At 39.3% G+C, this 22153-nt stretch overlaps 2 protein-coding genes across 2 annotated transcripts; one reads left to right on the top strand and one right to left on the bottom strand.

The window, feature by feature from the left end:
* Positions 1–202: 202 nt before the first annotated feature.
* On the bottom strand, positions 203–2910 carry LOC149028253 (uncharacterized). Its single transcript, XM_089169697.1, has one exon. It carries the CDS (start codon positions 2646–2648, stop codon positions 906–908), a length of 1743 nt encoding a protein of 580 aa, XP_089025823.1. The 5' UTR covers positions 2649–2910; the 3' UTR covers positions 203–905.
* A 4378-nt stretch (positions 2911–7288) lies between these two features.
* LOC149028252 (uncharacterized protein At1g03900-like) lies at positions 7289–21581 on the top strand. The gene is made up of 3 exons (XM_089169689.1): positions 7289–8179; positions 15420–15707; positions 21269–21581. Exons 1-3 carry the CDS (start codon positions 7697–7699, stop codon positions 21335–21337), a joined length of 840 nt encoding a protein of 279 aa, XP_089025815.1. The 5' UTR covers positions 7289–7696; the 3' UTR covers positions 21338–21581.
* The last annotated feature ends 572 nt before the right edge of the window (positions 21582–22153 follow it).

Genomic DNA, 22153 nt, shown 5'->3' with positions numbered 1-22153 from the left:
GGATGTTGTAAAAAAAAAAAAACTTCTCTTTTCATCAAAGTCAACTTTACTCTCCTCCCTTCCTTTTGGTTGCAATTCTTCCTGGAGTCTTTCTTATTACTAACCTTCAATAGCAAAGCTAAATTAGTACACCATTATATCCTAACCTATGTAGTAACCGGAAAACTCTCGAAACGAAAAAAGAGTAGGATTGTTTTAAGTCATATTTGAAATATTTTTTACTGGGCTACACCATTATGTATGGTAGGGAACGTTTTTGCGAGAAAAGAAAACATCATTTCAACATTGGTTTGATCACTGCCCTTTACTTCCTTTCAGCAAAAAAAAGGCTATACGTAAGAACTTCAGCTACCATACCGGTCTGCTTCCTAGAAATAACAACAAAGGAAATTCATGATCGACCTGCATAAGAGACCCATATAAAGAAATGAATCCAAGTAATATAAACATTTAAATACAATTTACTCTCTGAAGATCTAAAACAAGAAACAATGCTCAATAGCTGTTCATTTGAGCCGAGTGCATTCAGCATTGCTTCATCAGATGATTTTTTTTTCATGCTTCCAATTCCAGCAATTCCAGCTTAACTCTTACAATCACATTGAAATAATCTAAATTCCAGCACATTTCTAACTTCTTTATCTCCATTGGCTTCACTACGCATCTTCATTTCACATATCATCAATTTCACTTTCAATATCAGAGATCCAGTTAGAGATGTCAAACTGTAAACGTCCCATGAATCAAAGTATAATATCAATTTGCTCCACTCATGGCTGAAATGAATATAACAGGAGCTGTTAAGGAGGCAAACCATCTCCGCAGAGAAGTAGCGAGACCTGATTAAAATCTGTCACTCGGATAAACAAACAAATAGAGACCCAAATCAAGTAGCAGCAACAGAGCTATGTCTTGCTTTCAAATTTTGTGAGTTCTTTGTATACATTAAGCATAGGGAAGATTCTGTTCAAGCGTCTGAAGGCTTCTTTAGAAATAAAATTCCTATCAAGAAGTGTATTTGCCAACTCCAATGCCTCCGCTCTCCATCCAGCATAGCCCATGCCTTCAATCAGTAAAAGGTAGCTGTTTTCGTTCGGTTTACACCCCTTCTCCACCATTTCTGCTAGTAGATCAATGGCCCTATCAATCTCATGTACTTTACACAATCCAAGAAGCAAAGTATTATAGCTGATAACCGTGGGCAAGAACCCAGCATCCTCCATGTCTCGTAATAACCCAACAGCTTCATCCACCATTCCATCCCTACAAAGATATGATATCAAAGTGTTGTAAGTGATTTCATCAGGGTCAATTCCTTCACTAATCATTTGAGAGACCAAATCCAGAGCTTTCAACTTGTTCCCATTACTCCACAGCCCACTGATCATGGTGTTGTATGTGCTAACATTCGAAGGGCATCCTGTTTTGATGAGCTTCTCAAATATCTCTAAACCCTGATCAGCATTTCCACTTTTACAGAGAGCAGCCAAGATAGTGTTATAGTTGACAATATCAGGGGAACAACCATTGGAAAACATGTATTCTAAGACCCCAATTGCCAAATCCAACCTCCCCTCTTTGCAGAATGTGGAAATCAATGGATCATAACAGTAAGTATCAGGAATGAATCCCTTTCCTATCATAACCTTCAACATGTCGATAGCCTGGTCGACCTTCCCTGCATGACAAAATGAGCTGATCAGGATACTATAGGTAACAACATTGGGATCACAACCACTTGCAAGCATCTCAGCCATTAGTCTCTCCCCATCATCCCATCTCCCCTGAATCAAAAATGCTCTTAATAAGATATTGAATGATATTACATCTGGTGTACAACCCTGAGAGGGCAAATTCTTAACAAACTCAAAAGCTCGATCGACCATCCCTTCCCTGCACATTCCTCTAATGATGGCATTGTAAGTATACATATCAGGTTGAAGCCCCTTGGACATAATCTCACTCAGAAGCTTCATTGCTTCATTTATGCCCCCTTCAGCAATGGTTGCATCGATCAGGATAGTGTAAGTAATTACATTTGGGCGACAATTATCCTTCAGTAACTGATCCAACACCTTCAGAGCTAATCCAAGCTTCCCTCTGCTACAGAAACTTCCTATCAATATATTATATGTGACCACATCAGGCAAACAACCTCGAGTTCTCATACGGTCCATGACTTTGGTAGCAGAATCGATAAGGTTCAGCTTGCAAAAACCACTGATCAGCGCATTATACGCGAACACATCAGGCTCCCCATGAGATTCCAAGATCTCCATGACCCTTACTGCTTTCTTAACATTTCTCGAATTGAAAAAACCTTGTACAAGCTTTGTACAGTGGATAACATCTGGTTTGTGGCCCTTATTAACCATGCACTCAAGAAAATAAAGTGATTCACTGTATTTTCCTGATTTGCAGGATCTATTGAAGAGCTTCAATAAACGGGACTCTTCGAAATCAGGGGAGTGGGAATGGGTAGCCCTTGTTTCAGTGGAATACCTAATCCTCCTTAATATTCTGTCGTTGCGGTGGAGAGGGATATGGTTTCTGCAACCAAGTAAGAAACGATGAGAATAGCGAGTCGGATTCACGTGAGTACCAACTGGAACGCGTTGAGTAAAGAATTCGTTAGATAAGACCGCCATTGATTTCTGGCTGCTGGAACTGTGAGCTGTGTGTTGAAGATGCGTAAACTATCCGATATGTGGAAGTAGAAACCCAGAGAGATGTGGGACAAGAAGTACCTGCGATTGCAAGGCAATTAGGTTATTGAACCCCGGCTGGCTTCGCATTTGAGCTAACCGGAAATCCACATATCCTATTAGAATATTAGGAAAAGTTGAAGAGACAGTCGAGATAAGGGCATAGAATCATGGAAATCCAATCTAATATCACTTTGCCAGAGGAATTGATTTTATACTCAACAGAGAGAGAGCGCAAGAAAGACTATTGAGTTTTTGTTTTCTATTAATTTTGACTTTAAAATTACTATTTTACGCAGGGGTGAAGGGAAACATAATTTTTTTTTTTTTAATTTTACAGAACTTCATTTAATTTTTTCAAATTTACAGAAGAACCCTTGTTTACTCGATTCAACTGAAAGAGAAACACAGAGGGAAAACAAAAAAAATATACAGAGAAGCTTCTCTTGACCGAAAGGCATGTGATGCTCTCTATGGGTGTATTGATGTGTAATACACATGGAAAAGCTTCGCAAATTCGTAAGATGGATTGGGAATCTTGTGATGTCTTGGAGCCTAAGATAAAAAAATTGGCTCAACGCCATCAAGATTACAGTTAGACCTAAATAGATAGCCGAAATCCGCTTCTTAATTCGCATTCGTATTCGTTTAAGGGTATCCGTATCCGAAAATTTTCTTACCGAAAAACATATGTATCCGTCCGCTAAGCAACCGGATTCGGATAATTGCTTATTGGATCCAATAATATCCGGATAAATTTTTATCTGGATAGAGTAAAGTATTTAACATTTTTTCTTAAAAATAGATGATAATCGGATTCAAATACCGGTAATCGGATTCGGATAGCGGTATTCGATAATCGAAAATTGGAAATTTATAATATAAAATGTAAAAAAGTGACAATTATCAATCAATAATCGGATATTTTATCGGATCGGATTATTATCGGATATCCGATAAAATTTTTGATTTGAATTCGGATGCCTTCTCTAAATTTTTGTCGGATTCAGATTCGGATAGCGGATTTGCTCTTCGGATTCGGATACTTCCGGTCCGTTTACAGGTCTAATTGCAGTCAAATCCCTCTTCCACGGAGAAAGTATCGTTTGCGCTCACGTCTTCTGTAGCTCTGACTTAATCCGAGGGCCCTTTTTCTCAGATATCACAAAGGAATGAGCCATCCTCTTCTGGTTTCCCAAATCGGTGGCCAAGTTCCATTAGTCCCCGGAGAAGAAATTCATAATGTTGGACCTCTATAATGCCATAGGCGAACTCTTCCCTGACAGTGATTTCATCTTTTCCCCGGAATCCACCTCAGATATCCGTTCCCAAGCTCTGAATTCACTCACAACACTGGGCGATTCAGAACATCATCGAAAACCCCCATCCATGGAGGTGTGATTCATCCTCTCACTCGATTTGCATAGTTGGTATTGCTGCCAACAGAGGCAGCGGCAAGGATGCCCAAAGGAGCCCATCTATGGTTTCCGACGAAGCCAAGGTCAACGATGGAGGGGTTAGAAGAGCTTGTATGGCCGAATGAAGTTTAGGATTCTGTTTCATCGAGATAAGAAGGGATTGGCTTTTGTAAATTTAAAAAATGTTAAGGACGAATAGTTGTAATATGTTAAACATTTTAAATATGAAAAATCTATTTAGATAATCCAAACCGTTCATTTTTTCCACACTGATGTGTCAAGTTTTGACGGCTAGCCGCGAACAAAAATGAAAATCCTTGCCGGAGCAATTCATTTTATATTCAAGAGAGAGAACAAGAAAGATTGTTGAGTTTTTGTTTTCTATTGACTTTGACTTAAAATTACCATTTTGTCCAGGGTAAAGAGAAATATAATTTTTTTATTATTTTATAATATTTTATTTACTTTTTTCAAATTTACAAAAAAAAAAAAAAAAAAACCTCCATGTTCACTCTATTCACTTGAAAGAGAAATGGTGAGGGAAAGGAGAATAAAAAATATATGCAGATAAGCTTCTCTTGATTGAAAGGCATGTGATGCTCTCTCTGGGTGTATTGATGTGTATTCAAAATCAATTATGGTTCAAAGATATACTCTAGAACTCGATTGCTTTTGAGAAGTTGGGATGGATGAAGATCGAGTTTTAAGCTCATGACTATAAGAAGGAAAGATCCTTGTTGAAGTGCCATAAATTCCGTCTTTTGTATCATTGATGAACTCTAGGAAGCAGTTCTTACAAAATGCATCTTTAAATACCTCTCAAGTCACCTCAGGATGTTGGGCAGCCAGTGTGGGTTACGTGGCATTTCACCATGCATCTACTTCATGTTGGAGTTTTTGCTCACGCATAGAATCTTTTGATCTTCGGTGCATCTCAAATGCCGAAACGCTTTTTCCATCTCTCTTAGCCAACATTGTAAAATTACATTGAACCAATAAAACATTGTAAAGTCAAATGAGATTAAGGGTAATATAGAAATTATGACTTAACAAAATATACTATTGTCCAAATTTAAGAGACATTCTGATAGTTAATTGCTAATTTGACAGATTTTTGATGTCTTTATGAATTTAACCAATTATCTTTGATGTTAATAAATAAAGGCCCTTTGGGGGAATTTTATTTGTAGCAGTCGCTACTGGCTGCTGCCAACGGTAGTGATCGTATCATGTAATCAAAATAAGATCAAACGGTTGAGAATCAAATGGAGGGGTTTATTTGTAAATACTAATTTATTTTTTTTTACATTTTTAGGGTTCAAAGTTTGCTAATTTACAAAATCAACCCCTCATTTACTCGACTCCCAAATCTAAGTGTTGTTCCTTACGTCTTCTTCTTTCTCTTACTCTACTTCTCTTTCCTCTCCATTGCAAACATATATTTTGATCAATTCGAATCCGAGCCAGAGACCTTTATCATCCATGTCTCCTCATCACATAAACCGTCGATGTTCGCAACCCACCATCGTTGGTATTACAAATAGAACTCCCTGGTGTTCACTCAAGTCGGACGAACTCGATTTATGGACTTTTGATTTCTCCCACTTTCTTCTTCCTCTCTTCCTTTCGTTTCTAATTCCTTCATTCATCCCCTCATATTTTTCTCTCACTCGATGATGTGATTGTGGATTGCATCGCTTTTCAACCATTGGAGCTCCTCGTGAGGTTTCTGGTCCATTTGCTACATAAAGAAACTATATAGAGTTGCAGTTTGCAATACATAATACATATAGTTTGATTTGCTCTTATTACTCTCTGCTACTTCAGAGGGAAAGAAGAGGAGCTATAGTGCTAAAAGAGCTCTTCAAACCTTTGTTGATACTCTAGGATCGATAAAGACTCCTGCTAAAGTGCCATAAACTCTCGCTTTTGTATCATTGACGGACTCCAGAAAGTAGTTCTTATAAAATACATCTTTAAATACCTCACAAGTCACCTCCAGATGTTGGGTTGCCACTATGGGTTACGTGGCGTTCTACCATGCATCTACTTAATGCTAGAGTTTTTGCTCACGCATAGAATCTTTTGATTTTCAGTATATCTCAAATGCCGAAACACCATCTCCATCTCTCTTAGCCAACATTGTAAAATTACATTGAACCAAAAAAACATTGTAAAGTCAAATGTGACGGTAATATAGAAATTATGAAATTATTTAATTATAATTAAACAACAAAGTAGCCAAAGGTGGTATGTTAAAGCGGTTAAAGATCCAACTTCCCTAGGGGAGGTCTTGGGTTCGCACCCACTCGGCGGCATTAATATAAAAAAGCTCCATTGAGGATGTAAATCTTTATATTAAAGACAATTTATAGCAAAATCTTCAAGATTAATGAGTAATCTTACCAACTATATTCTAGTGATTTAGTCTTCAAGAAGAGTCATGTCTTGGGTTCGCACCCACTCGGCGGCATTAATATAAAAAAGCTCCATTGAGGATGTAAATCTTTATATTAAAGACAATTTATAGCAAAATCTTCAAGATTAATGAGCAATCTTACCAACTATATTCTAGTGATTTAGTCTTCAAGAGTCAACATGCCAAATGTAGTTAGGGAAGAGTATATACATGAAATAATTTATGAAAATAATTTAAATTGTAAAGGAATTATGTCTGAATGATTTAGGCCTTAGAATGCAACATGTTAAATGTGACTAGGAATGAGATTTAAATGGAAATATTTATAGAAAATAATTTAAATTTATCACATATTTGCATCAAATTAGGATATAACATCAAAAATAATTTATGAAAATAATTTAAATTGTAAAGGAATTATGTCTGAATGATTTAGGCCTAGAATGCCTGTTAAATGTGACTAGGAATGAGATTTAAATGGAAATATTTATAGAAAATAATTTAAATTTATCACATATTTGCATCAAATTAGGATATAACATCAAATTTATCAAAATTATTGACCAAAATAGCTGCGAAATAGGGGACAAATTTTTTTGAATTGAGGGGCTTTCGTTCCTTGGAGTTAATTGCTAATTTGACATAATTTTGATGTATTTGTGAATTTAACCAATTATCTTGGATGCTAATAAAGGCCCTCAGGAGTCGTCAGGAAGGCTTTCCGCTCACAAACGCGGAAGCTCGAGGAAGTGTGTTTGAGGGGTGGACCGATCCCGGGCGTGCACATAAATAAATAGAAGGGCACTATCGTAAGATGCTAGTCCCCTACCAGCAAAGATTTGACCTTTCTAACACACTCCCAACTGGCCGCCTTCGAACCCACGTCTCTGCAACTCAAATGTTGTCTTCTCATCGAATCCATTGACGGTCGCCACCAAAAATCATGTGAATTTCCAAATGCCTTTCATCTGCAAGTCTCAGATCTCTGTCATATTCTCAAATTGAAGCCTTATACGATTTCCTGCTTCATTGCGAAGTTGATCCCACTGAAATTGGTAATCCCTTCAATTACATGTGAGATTTGCCAAATTTCTGTCAGTATCTTCAATCCGAGCAATTTATTCGGACATTTCAGGTAGATATATTGAATTAACATGTCGTTTGAGGACGAGGAGGCCTTAGAGCATACGCTTTTGGTTGTTCGTGAAGTATCCGTGTTTAAGATACCACCTCGGAGCACAAGTGGTGGATACAAATGTGGGGACTGGTTACAATCTGATAAGATCTGGTCGGGGCGTCTACGTGTAGTTTCCTGTACAGAACGTTGTGAGATCCGGCTTGAGGATCCTAACTCAGGCGATCTCTTTGCCGCTTGCTTTGTCCTCCCTGGCCAGAGGGAGAACTCCGTTGAAACCACCCTCGATTCGTCCCGCTACTTTGTGCTCAAGATAGAGGATGGGACAGGCAAGCACGCTTTTATCGGTTTGGGATTTAATGAGAGGAATGAGGCATTTGATTTCAACGTTGCACTCTCTGATCATGAAAAGTATGTAAAGAGGGAGCATGAGAAGGAGTCGGGTGAAGCGAGCATTGACAATCAGATCGATATTCATCCTGCAGTTAATCACAGATTGAAGGTATATGATTACTAGATGCTTTCCAACTTTTAGCTCGATTTTTTCTTTTCGTTGTACATTAAAAGTGCATATTAGAGGAAATAAAGTATGGACGTCTATCCAAAGTTGGGCTGGGTTAAGTATGAACGACGGAGCAACTGAGCATTAACAAGAATAGGTATGCTACTGCCCGTGTTGTTATTATACAATCATTATTTTAGTTCTATTTTTTTTTCTTTTTCTTTCGTTGGGTCTTTTGTGCATCTAATTGTAACCTGGGTTTTTTTTGGTTTTAATACATAGCTACTCTATAACTCTTAATCTATTTTTGTCTTGTTCTCCTGTTCTTTCATATCAAGACCTAGTACTTTCTGCTTGGCAAAAGTAGCATCTGAATGTAGAGGGGTCGAGCTTATAGAATATTTTGTACGTGCATAGTGAGATTCTGTCACGGCTTAGAGATTGTAGATCTAGATCCAGTAATTAGGCAGGAAGATGCAGAGAAGAGAGAAAAGAAGATGCTGGATTATAATTCTCGTTGTTTCTATTAGGTATGCCGCCTGCTCTTATACTGTAGAATTGACAGATGGTTACAATAGACCATTCTGTATGTATAACACTAATTACAATAGATGCTAGACGAATGTAGTGCTTTCTAGAATATTCCTTTAAGTGAGGTAATCGCTCAAGTACCCAGGTGGAAGTCGGTGCCTTGCTGTTCTAGCATATGCCCCATTTGTGCCAGGTGCCCTATTTACATTACTTGCATGAGAGGTTGTGACTTACCTTTCCCAGGGAGACTAACCTCGTCCACAAGGCAGCGAGCAATAGTGCTCTGCCGGTATGGATGTAACTTAACAAAGACCCTGTCCCTAGTTTGAATTCTATGTCGATGCATTTTTGATCAGCTTGGGACTTAATTCGACTCTGTGCACGACAAAGATTTTCCTTTAAGGTCTGAAGCAATTGATCTCTGGTCTGTAGTGCAACGTCAACAACTACGTTTGGGGAAGAGCTTGGGATGTACTTGACCAAAGTCGGTGGGGGTCATCTATAGAAAGTCTGATATGGTGTGCTTTGTAGAGAAGAGTGAAAGGATGTATTGTAGGAATATTCGGCCCAGATGAGATGTTTTGGCCATTGTAGTGGTTCTTCACTAACAAAACAACTAAGGTAATTCTCGAGACATCGATTCAAAGCTTCAGTTTGTCCGTCACTTTGTGGATGGTACATTGAGCTCATGGAAAGGGTTGTGCCCTACAGCTTGAAGAGACTTTGCCAAAAATTGCTGAGAAACAGGGAGTCTCTGTCACTAACAATGGAGTGGGGAATATCGTGGAGCTTAACAACGTCAGTCATGAATGTTTCTACTACTCTGAAGCTGGTGAAATTGGAGGGTAAGGCAGAGAAATGTGCATATTTTGATAATCGATCGATGACGACCATGATGGATGTCTTCCCCATTGCCGGTGGTAGGCCTGTTATAAAATCCATAGATATTTCTTCCTAGACTTGCTCGGGAATTGGCAGAGGTTGAAGGAGTCCTACTGGGGACAATTGTATTGTTTTAACCTGTTGACATAGGAGACACTGTGCTACAAATTTTCTTGTGTCGTTGTGCATCCCTTTCTAGTGCAGGTACTCGGCCAAATGTTTGTAAGTGCGGTGAAATCTAGCATGACCACCATTGGGCGTAGAATGGTATTCTTGGATGAACTGAGTGCACAAGTCCAAATCGAATGGTAACATAATTCGTTGATTGAAGTATAAGAGTCCATCTCGCCATACATAACCTATATAGAGGTCAGGAGTTCGTTGTATGCCGCTGCAAATTTTCTGTAATTCATTAAATTGACGGACGACGGCCCGTATGCGGTCCAAAAATGCTGGTGCTGCTACGATTATAGCCATGAACTCAAGTACTTGTGATAAGGCGTCTTTGGCAGAGTTCTCCTTACCGGGCCGGTAGGTTATTTCAAAGTTGTATCCCATGAGTTTGGCCATCCAAAACTGTTGTTTCGGTGTCTGTGTTACTTGGGAGGTTAACTCCTTAAGGCTATAGTGATCGATCTGGATGTAGAACTTGCTTCCCAATAGATATTGACGCCATTTGCGCATTGGCTAAGTGATGAAGAGCATCTCCCGCACATAGGTGGATTCCGCTTGCAATCTTGCTGATAACTTCTTGCTGAAGAAGGCAATGGGGTGGCCAAATTGGGTTAGTACTGCTCCAATTCCAACCCCGAGGCGTCAGTCTCCAAAATGAATGGTTGAGTAAAATCCGGTAGGGTTAGGATCAGTGCTTGGACCAAACATTTTTTTAATTTGCAAAAAGCATCATGGGCTGAATTGGACCATTTGTAAGCTCCCTTCTTGAGTAAGTCCATTAGTGGGCTTGCAATGTGGGCATAGCCTTGTATAAATTTTCTATAATACCCCGTAAGGCCCAAGAAGGCCCCGCACATCATGAAGTCCTTTTGGAGTAGGCCAGCTGTTGATTGCTTCTAATTTAGTTGGATCCATCGTGAGTCCATGGGCTGAAATTATGTGGCCTAGATACGCTATGGACGTCTGTCCAAATGAACACTTCGAATGTTTGGCATACAACTGGTGGGCCTGTAATGTCTCCAAGACTGATTTCAATTGTAGCATGTGCTCCACCTATGTGGTACTATAAGCTAATAAATCATCAAAGAATATTAGAACATATTTTCATAAAAATGGCCATAATATTTTGTTCAATGTCACTGGGGCGTTAGTAAGCCCGAAGGGCATGACTAGAAATTCATAGTGCCCATCATGGGGTCCTAAAGGCGGTTTTCGGGATGTCTTCCACCCGCACCCGAATTTGATGGTAAGCTGATTGTAGATCCAATTTGGAGAAGTAACATGCCCTGTGGAGCTCATCAAATAATTCGTCTATTGTAGGAATAGGGTACTAATTGGGTACCTTCATGGCATTTAATGCCCGATAGTCAACACAAATCGCCATGTCCCATCATTTTTTTTTACCAAAAGGATTGGGGATGAATAAGGACTGGTACTTGGGCGTATGATACCCGAAGCCAACATGTCTATGACTTGTTTCTCAATCTCATTTTTTTGAAAATGGGGATAGCGGTATGGTCGTACACTCACTGGGCCTGTACCCGATTGTAGGTGAATGTAATGATCTTGTTCTCGAGGTGGGGGAAGTCCCTTGGGATCAACAAACACCATGGAGTGGGCCTTTAATAACTCTTGCAATCAAGGGCCCATGTGCTCCGTTTTTGGCCTTGTGGGTTGTCCAATTCTAATTTGAAAAATAAAGCTCCTGTTTGGGCTGTAACAATTTTTCTTAGCCCATGATACATGATTTGGGCTGCAGTCTTTCAGGGTTCCCCTTGTAGTTTCACTAGTTGCCCCATATGTTGGAACTCAATAGTGAGGTCTTGATAATCAAAGAGGACTGGCCTTAGCTGGGCCATCCATTGGACCCCTAGAATTAAATCCGACCCAAATATAGGAAGGACATAAGCATCAACCTTAAATTGAATTGATTGAATCTGTAAGGGTAGTTTTCTTACCAGACCTTCACAAGTCAAATGGCTGCCGTTGTTGACGATGATGGTGGTATGAGGAACAGCCTTTGCAACGCACCCCAAATGTTGTGCTACTTGGCTTTGGATAAAACTATGTGTGGCCCCTCCGTCCACTAATATCTGGATGGGTTGCCCTTGAATATACCCAGTGAAACGAATTGTTGTTGGTGTTGGAATTCCGTTCATGGAGTGGTAGGATAGTTCCTCCACTTTTTCTCCAACATTTTCACCATTTTCATCCTAGGATTCTAGTGGAGGATCGCCATCATCATCGTATTCCAACAGTAGCAATTGTTTCACCTTGCATTTGTGTCCTAGAACAAATCGCTCATCACAGTTAAAGCATAACCCCCTTTCCCTTCTTTGTTGCATCTCAGTTGGAATTAATCGTTTTATGGGAAGGGTACTTGTTGCAAGTGATGGTGGATGTGGCAGTAATGGTGGTTTGGAGGAAATGGGTAATGGCCGTAGGTAACTCCGTTTCAATTCTGGGATTCTATTATTTGCTAATTTAGCCCCATGGAGTTTGGCTAGATCAATTGCCTCGTGCATTTCTTTTGGACAAAATGCCAAAACTTCTTTTCTAATATCAGATCGCAACCCAGAGATGAAACAACTTACCAATGCAGTTGGAGGGAGTCTAGTTATGCTTTTGGATAACGACTCAAATCGACTCTGATAATCGACCACAGTAGTTATTTGCGTAAGTTTGAACAGGGTTGTCTGATGATCTTCATAAGCCGATCGAGCAAAGTTTCTCTAGCACTTGAGTGAACATCTCCCAACTAGGTAATCTTTTGTCATTATACATCCACTGAAACTAATCGAGAGCAATATCGTCCATATGAAAAGAAGAAACCAGTAACCGCTTCTCATCTTGAATTAAGTGGTAATAAAAAAATCTCGTGGCCTTAAAAATCCATCTATTGGGGTTATGGCCACTGAAGCAAGGAAATCAAGTCGAACTCCTTTTGCTTGAATTGTTGGAGAAAAATTTGATCCAGACAATCGTGAATTTCCTTAAGCAGAGGAAGGGTCTGTAATTGCAGGTGGTCGTGCTGAATTAACGGGAGCTCTGATTGCTTGTGCCACTTGCCTACTCAGTGCCATCACTTGCGTTACCAATTGGGCCATCATTTCTTTTTGCTGATCCATATGCCCCTTCTTTGCCTCCATTGATGCTTGCAAGGTTGTGAGAATTGCCCGGTGCTCTGAAGTGACTGTGTTAAGTTGTTTCAGATACTCATCCATCACACGCAGACAAGTTCTGTCAGCCATCCGGCGGGTCGGACCAATGTCACGGCTTAGAGATTGTAGATCTAGATCTAGAAATTAGGCAGGAAGATGCAAAGAGGAGAGAAGCTAGAGAAGAGAGAAAAGAAGATGCTGGAGTATAATTCTCGTTGTTTCTATTAGGTATGCCACATGCTCTTATATTGTAGAATTGATAGATGGTTACAATAGACCATTATGTATGTATAAGACTAATTACAATAGATGCTAGACGAATGTAATGCTTTCTAGAATATTCCTTTAGGTGAGGTAATCACTCAAGTACCCAGGTGGAAGTCGGTGCCTTGCTGTTCTAGCATATGCCCCATTTGTGCCAGCTGCCCTATTTACATTACTTGCATGAGAGGTTGTGACAGATTCATCAACCTTTAAATGTTCTTTTGATTCATTAATTGATAAGTTCGAATTTATTGGGTGTGTTAGTTACGACTTGACTGACACGAGTCCTAGATAATAATGCAAGGGCACTTGATTGACACTAGATACTTGGGAGGTAAGCATACGATCACCAGCCACTCAAAAGAAATCACACTCATGGATTATTAGATGGTAATCAATCTTCCATGTTTCAGATGTGCTTTAATTTGTGCTGTGGTGTTGGAACCCCTTTGCCATATGGTTGTTGCTGTCGTGAGCTTCTGCACTGGTTTTGGGAGAAACTAAGTTTCAAAAAAACATTTTGTTTTACGGATGAATAAAACATCATTTGTTGGTTGATGATGAGCTGGCTTGGCTTATTTGGTTTGAATCTATATATTCATTTATTAAACTTTTGTATATTTAAATAGGTTAATCCATTTAGGATCTTGTATAATCATTTGTTGAAACCCTTCAATATGGTAAATAGGTTGATCAGTTTAGGATCCATTTATATTGGGTTCCAACCCAAGCTTGGTGTCTGTCCCTTTGAGATCAGTGGGAACCTTTGGTGTCTTCACAAGCCAAGCGGTGTCTCTTTGAGACTAATGGGCACTTTTGATGTCTCTATAAGCCTAGAGGTTTCTCTTGAGGAAGCATGTCTCTTCCGCCAAGAGGTTTCATCCCTCCATAAATAAAGGATCACACCAAGGGTTAAAAGCTAGTTTTTCCAGTCTCTCCTCTCTCTCTCTCTCTCTCTCTCTCTCTCTCTCTCTCTCTCTTATGCTATTGGTTTTACAACTTGACACTACCTTAGAGATCTGAAAAGGGCTAATAGTAGACATAGTGCTCGCTTACTATAGACGGTCATTACGGTTGTATTTTGGAGGCCAGTTTGCATTCAACTCAAAAAAGCTCTATTAGGGGTGTCTATGGTCTCAAGGAAGTCTGTCGGCACACCTCAGCCTAACTGTCTCCTATTTTCCATTGTAGTTATTAAGTTTGTGAACAAGTAAGTCTTGCTCATCTCTCATTATTCAAATGTGAACAAGATGCATTATTCACTTGTTTTGTGGATTTAGGCATATCTTTTGGAAAGATATTTCATCCATGTTGTCGCAAGAAGTGATAGAGAATTATTTCCTTTTGTCTGGCTCATTGTCTGTGTGTGTGAACTTCAATTTTTCTTTTTCTTTTTTTAAATTTGTATGGTCTGCACTGTTTTATTTGAAACTGTTATTTTTTTGATGAGAAAGAAAAAGCCTTACTTAGAAACAGTTACATAATGGAGATTGTGGTTCCAACCTTACAGTAGTACTATTAGCTACATCCTCAGCTAAGCTAACATAAGTTTCCTGGAGCATGGGGCATTCAAACATAGAGTACTTAACTTGTTTTGTTGCTTCAGCCACAATTACTAAACTATTAATATTACTAATTGGCCAAGGCCTAGTGGATTTAGGCAAGAAGGTTAAAAGTTCAGAATTGCTGCTCCATATTTCCTTGATCTCAATATTCATCGCTTTAGCTTTGTCCAAGCCCTCCTGGATTGCTACCAAAATCACCTCCACCACATATGCATCATCAAGTCTTCCATACCTGCAGTACTGTATTTGAGACTGTTACATACACATGAGATAAGTGCATATAGCAAAACTTGTCCTCTTCTACATGAAAGTAAATGCCACGCTGGTTGTTTAAGTGCTGACATGCTTGGCTGGATATCTTAAGTTTTCAACTTTCTGTGATGACATGCTTGTAATGTTTAAATTTCTGCCAGGACATCTGTTTAATGAGCTCTGTAGCTTTCTGTATGACTCTCAGTCATTTTAATGAGTTTGCTCTTGTCTGCATTATCAAAATTTTCTGTAAAGATCTTAATATTTGGAAGTTTATGAATTTTAGTTACTGGAAGGAGGACGAAAGAGAAGCTTGAATGCTTTACCTTCTTTGTGTACCTTATAACTTGTGCATGTTGTTATGCTTGGTAAGTGTATCGCATTGAGTATTCAAGTGTTTTTGATTTTTAGGAAGGTGAGACCATCAGGATAAATGTAAAGAATAAACCAACTAGCGGAACTCGCATGCTTTCCTCTGCTGGGTTGTCTGGGGGTGTTTCAGGGACTGGAAATCCTAAACCTCTTGGTCTTTCTCCACCACCTAGTGGGGCTGGAAAAATCCGATCCCCTCTTCCGCCGCCACCCAATGATCCTGCTGTTGCTCGGATGGCTGCTGGCCATCATGGTGTTGGACTCAAGGAATCCAAAGAAAATGTGAGGCGTGCAAATGATCCATTGTCAGATTTCTCACAGCTTGAGGTATGCTTTTGTATGCTTCTACCTGCCATATTATCTGCTTTTGATTGGTATGATTTCCATGTGCTGAAACTGTATAGACAATAGAAGCCGACAGTAAGTCTTAACCCCAATATTAGCTTTCCTCATGTTTTGACTTCTTATTTGTGAGAATGCCCTCCTTTTTTCCTTAATGCTGAAGCAAGAGTATTCTGTGGAAACATGAAGATACAGCACTTTTTTTTGTTGGCTAAGGAAATTATCTTCTTTCTACCTTTTTAGTTGTGTAGTTTTTTCTCTTTTAAAACACACTTGGTTATGATTAATGAAATGTAGCAGCCTACTTCACCTTTTCTGTGAAAGTGATTGGAACACATATATTTGAGGGAAGGGGTTGTAATAGCAACCTAAAGTTCTATGGATGTGCCAAAATCAGAACCATTGTAATACCTATTGGAAAACTTGATTCCTCTGTGTTCTCTGGGTTCGAAAAATCTAGGGGCAGGATATAGATTTTCTAGTCTATTCATGTCTTGGGAAACATATGATTTTCCCTCCATAACTCCCTTTTTTCTGAGGGTGAGGTGAAGTACTACTAGGCATTGTGCTTCCAGTGGATCAGCCTTCTAATGGTTTCTAATTCATTGTAGTTCACTAGTCTTCCAGAATTACTTGAATGCCCCCATCATATGAATGATTTAATAAGGACTGTATCTGTCGCCAAGATCACCAAGATTTCTCGATATGCTTTAGCCTCAAATGACCAAAAATGCTCTTACCCCATTGATGATGCTATGGAGGTTCGCTAAATCCTATTCAAAGGCATATTAGTCCACCAAGAGTTCCTGATGTGCCTGATCCAATTTACAGGTTTTGCAATCCTCAGATGACTTCGCTGTCCTTTTTAGATTTATGGCATACAGTGCAATCATTCAAAATGGGGAAACAAGATCCAGTTGCCATCTTATTAGTTTAAAATGGTTGTACTGACATGTTATGTTGAAGTGGAGGATTGACCAATTCTTTTCAATTGTAAAAATGTCCTTGACCATTGATGGTGCTATGAAGGTGAAGAAAACTGTTAGGCACCATTTGTTTGGTGAATCTGAAGTGGGGTGGGAAAAAAGGGGTGGGGAAAAGTTTGAAAAAGTAAACTTTTCTATGAAATCCCAAAGCATGGATTGTTTGATTCAATGGGGGTGGGAAAGTGGACAGACAAGCTTCGTTAAATTAAGGAAGCTTGTCTGCTGAAATGGCAGATACTTTTCCCACACTAAATAGGTGGGACTTTGTGGAAAAATGAGGGAAACAACAAAAGTGGGACCCACATTTAAAATTTTTCTAGAAAATCATTTATTTTCCTTTTCCATTCCCCCACCCCACTACATATGAGTCCCACATGTTTATTTTTTCCACTCGTTTTTTTCCACCCCACTTTTGCAAACAAACAATGCCTTAGGGTCCAAATGTCAATTGGTTAAACACCGAAAGCCACTCTTCACAACACCCTGATTCACTCAAGTGCACACAGGCACACCATTCGAATTGCATAACAAGATCTAAGTACACAATGTAAATGACAAATGCATTAACTCAGCAGTTGTACTCCATTACAATACTCCCCATATCGGAATACACATTTGAAAATGCCCCAAGTGTCTTCACCTTACCGCAAGCATGCTTGCCCAAAATAAACACTCAAGTAATCCCCCCCCCCCCCCCAAAAAAAAAAAAAAAAAAAAAATCTTCCCCTTAATATAACCTTGACATAATCCTAACTAAACACAATCTTAACAAACTACTTTCCATGTAGGTGACAATGAGATTTCTTTCCATGTATGGTATTGACCCCCACCAAACCTTCTTTACCCCTATTGTGTATGCCCAGTATGGAACAATATCCTATACTTCCCCTCCATTCAGTTTCACCTTGCCCTCAAGGTGACATCAAGCTTTCATCCAGCATAGCCAGCAGCGTGTACCATCCCACTCCCCACCATGGCCGTTGGCCCGTTGGATCCTCCTCTCCCTCCTCTTCATGTAAAAGTAAAGAGTCTAAATTGTTTGTATGGACATTAATGGGTATTGGAATATGTGCAGTACAACAGAAACATAAGCCTTTGTTCATCTTACTTTTAATTTCTTCCTGTGTATGCCAACGAGAGTCATTTACTCGTTCGGTAGGGGTCAACGCTACTTGAAATGAAGAAGGCGTGGTCGACGGGTCAATTATTGCTGCGATTGGTTGGAATTTATATTCAAGGTACACTGGGCTGCATTAGAGTTAAAATGGTTCATGTGCTGACTGGCATTGGGCTCTCTTGGCCCACGAAGGGTCTGGTTCTTAGCCTTAATGGCTTGGGCAAGGTCCATGATTTGGGCTAGACCTCCTGGTTCGAAAATGTTCACCTCCACCTTAATATCCTCCACCAAACCCGATAAGAAGGCTCCCTTCAATCAAGTTTCTTCTCCATCTGCAACAATGACAACTAAAGCTTTGAAGCTGCTCTAGTATTTACTATTTAGTGACCGAGCCTTCCAGGCGAAGCCCTATCAAAGCTTCCTGTGGCATCTTCATTTATAGAGAGTTGAACCTGCATCTCATCTCTTCTATTAGCTCTAACCAAGAGCGTTCTGCAACACCCGGAACTAAATCCACCCCAACGCTAGTCCATCAAAACAAATGGTGGCCGCTCGAAGCTTCTAACCTGCACTAAGTCCGTACATCAAAAAGTATTGTTCTGTCGGCACTGCACACCCAATTGGATCCTCACCACTGAAGATCGGCATCTTCAGTTGCCATAGGACAAACTGGCAACCCCCTCTTTGGCAAAAGGTTGGAGTTCCTCCCGGTGCTCCCTTTGTTTATTATCAACCATTGCCGGATTGTGCTGCCGTCGTGCTCCATTCATGTTGACCTCTGGCGACTGGGAGTTTGTCTCAACTGCCTTCCCATGTATCAGGTAATTTGGTATCTCATTGTCAAATTCTTGGTTAACTTTCTCTTCCTTCTCCACTTGCTGAACCGAAGATTCAAGTTTCGAGACCATTACATACATATGCTTGTGAGTCACCTACGATGCTCTTGAGCTCCTCCATTCGTGCTCTTACCATCCCCTGAGATCGAAACTGCTCTGATACCACATTCTTGTTAGGATCCCAATAATGTCAACCGGTTGAATGCCGAAAACCACTCTTTGCACCCGAATTACACACACACACAGAGCATTCGAATTGCATAAATGAGATCTAAAGATAGAATGTAAATGACGATTGTATTAACGCAGCAACTAGACTCCATTACAAGACTCCCCAGATCTGAATACACATTCAAAAATGCCCCAAGGGTCTTCCCCTTGTTGCAAGCAAGCTTGCCCAAAGTAAACACTTAATCAATTCCCCCCCCCCCCCCCTTCAAAAAAAAATCCCTTTTTTCCCTTTAATAACCTTGACATATTCATGACAAACTACTTGTTGGTGAGAATGAGATTTCTTTCCATGTATGGAACTGATCCTTAGCACACCTTATTTTACCCCTACTGTGTACTCCCATTGTGAAATAATATCCTAACAATAATTGACTGATTTCTTATGAAAGCCCAATCTTTCTTTCATGGATCCAAACCCCATTGACTGTTGATATGATAGTATATGTTAATTGTTAAGTACATATACTGAGCCGCAAAATCTGGTTAGTTTCAAGCACTTCTAATATGATATTGGATTTTTTTTTCCCACAATAATGAATTCTTCTGTCATTGTAACAACAGGCTTTCCGGAATGGAGTTCCCATTCTATAGACATTTCAATATGGATTGGATGATTGGAATACAAAGAAGTATTCCAATATGTATGATTATATTGCAAAAAGAATGACTGTCAAAGTTCACCATCTCTCTTTTGTCAAGTTGACCATAATGTCTGGCTTTTGCAATGCTAGGTCGGTTTTAGTCTGCAATTTTTCTTCTTTATTGTTTATGACATCAATTGACTCCATGAAAAGTAGGGCATGACAAAACTACTCTGGTCGTCCACAACAAACCCCTGCAAAAGTGGATTTGTTTTTATCACTGAATCCATGTATAAACTATTCATAACTTCCTGATATGCTTCTGTTTTCCACCTACGCTACTGAGAATCCCACATATTGGAAAACTACTATCCAATTTATAACTTCCTTAGATCTTCAGATAGACTACTAAACACTGTTAGAATACTATTAGAATTTTAAATATCTAAATTTCTGCTCTTAAAAACAAAAAAAAAAATTATCTTTTTTGGATCTTACCCTAGAGAAATGGAAATGTTCTGAGTTGTATCATTCATTCATACATTCAAATGATTCTATCCTAATGCCCTGAATTCATGCTTTTTCCTTTGATTACTTTTAACATGATTTGTCCAAACTTGTTGATTTTCGTATGCTCTAAATATCCCCAATGAAAAGCCAACCGAAACTCTATGTATCAAAGGGGCCTTTTACAGTGTAAGTGTGCCCCGTGTTCATCCTGTTACTCCTTTTGTATTGTGAAACCATAAATGTTGGAATCCTGGTTTTAGGTTGTGAACATGGAAAACTGGAGACTGATTAGAATGAGGAGCTCTCTGAACATGATTATAAGGTTTTGTAATGTGTTAGTATTGTCTTTCAGTCATTACTGATGGACGTTGCTGCGACTGATCTCATCCATGGTTATGAGCCCTTCTCCTCCCTTACCCCCCCCCCCTGGTTGCCATTGACAGAACTGAAATAGTCTGTTACTACCTATCAGCTGCTTGAAGACCTTTGCTTCTTGAAGGAAATGGAGTTTTTTTACAATTTCTAGTTTTACTTGGCTGTTCATGGTTTTCTTGTTGGCTTTTGCCATGATTTTGTTGGTGTTTCAATGTCTTACAAAAGTTAAAATGTTACACAATCCCATGGATATCAGTTCTTGGCCTGTGGCCAGTTTGCTAAGAGTTCGACAGTTGCTTATTTCACAGATGCACAATAGAAAATGCAAGGATGTTTCTGTCCAAGTTTATAGTTTTAATAATGTGGTAGACTGAGTGATGTATATTTGATATATGGTGAAAAGTATTTTAGTTGCATCATCAGGGAAGCTTATTTAGGTGGCTCATCAAGGAAGCCTTCCCCCGATGGGCTATTTACAGTGTCCTGTGGAAGAACGGTGATTTGGCAACTCTTGACCGATGGACAGACTGGATCTGGTCTGTGTCCATCACATGCAAGATTTCAATTCGAAATTCTATTTTAGCCATCCACTTGCTTTAAAGTAATTTCAGGAGTGAGCTTTTTAAATGGATTTTTAGATCTTTATTTTGCAATGTGTTCAAGTCTGTTAGGGGTTGTTCATATGTGAGAGCAGGGAGTCCTACTGGAGCACATATTTATGGCTCCACCATTATCCTATGTGCGGATTTGGTGCATTTATATCGGAAGGCTTGCCTGTTATTCTTTGTATGCTGACAGAGATACGTGTGTTATTTTATATACTTAGAAAAAGAACTTCCATTGTAGTTTTTTTCTAAATAATTCATAAAGTTTTGCCTTCTCATATCTATTTTATTGTGGGTTATTGCAGCGATCCCTTCCTTCAACTACTGGGTCGGGATCAACGAAGAGCACTGCTACAGGATGGGCAGCATTTTAAATTTGAGTGAGCATTTGCTGGATTTCAGCGGCTTGCTGTTTCTCCCTATAAGGATCGAAGAGGAAAAAAGAGTGAGGCTTTACAGATTTTACCCATATCTCCTTATAAAATATAATGTTCAATGGAATATGTCTTTCATTTCGTCTGTTCCTGTTTGTATTTAGAAGTCTTCAACATAATATATTTGATGAATTCCGAAGAGTATCATACTTAAGACCTTTCAATGGATTTGATTGGGAATGAATTTTGCTTTAAATGATTTGAATATTTATTCAGGTGGCACTACCTCTTCGGTCAATATTGTTGAATGGTAGATGAAATTTATACATCAGACAATAATGTTTAGAGATCTACCTTGAGGAACGTGTATTTCATACTAGGATCGGGCATCTCCACGAAACATTTGTCATTTCGTTCATCTAGCGAATCTTCTCTCTTCTCTCAGAATACAAAGAAGACCAGTTGTAGTTGTCGTACAGGTCACATTATGCAGAGCTAATCCATGAGGTGAATGGAACTCACACAGTTATTTTTGGTTAACTACATGATGCACAGCTGAGGCACTACAAAGAGTTATTTTGAGGTTTTTACTAATCCATGAGGTGAATACAACTCATCTAACGAGCATTGAAGCACTTGAACAACTCAATCGTGATTTTGTATGTAAGGTATCTTTGTGAAGATACCATTGTCTATATTTATATATGGCCGTTGGGTCATCCAGCCTCGTGATTTAACAGCAAGATTGAATGACTATATGGATGTGAACCTTTTTTTTTTGTTTTTTTAGTATTTGAGGTTCATTCGGGTCAGCTT

Source organism: Hakea prostrata, chromosome 1 (genome assembly GCF_041222555.1).
Source record: "Hakea prostrata isolate BN-2017 chromosome 1, UWA_Hpros_2, whole genome shotgun sequence".
NCBI classification, from domain to species: domain Eukaryota; kingdom Viridiplantae; phylum Streptophyta; class Magnoliopsida; order Proteales; family Proteaceae; genus Hakea; species Hakea prostrata.
This window is presented reverse-complemented; position numbering and strand designations above follow the sequence as displayed.

Excerpts from the sequence above, each read along its gene's own strand:
- LOC149028252 (XM_089169689.1), top strand. The coding sequence starts at position 7,697 with ATGTCGTTTGAGGACGAGGAGGCCTTAGAGCATACGCTTTTGGTTGTT. Across the intron at positions 8,180-15,419 it reads CAGTTAATCACAGATTGAAG|GAAGGTGAGACCATCAGGAT; the intron begins GTATATGATTAC and ends TTTGATTTTTAG. Across the intron at positions 15,708-21,268 it reads CAGATTTCTCACAGCTTGAG|CGATCCCTTCCTTCAACTAC; the intron begins GTATGCTTTTGT and ends GGGTTATTGCAG.
- LOC149028253 (XM_089169697.1), bottom strand. The coding sequence starts at position 2,648 with ATGGCGGTCTTATCTAACGAATTCTTTACTCAACGCGTTCCAGTTGGT.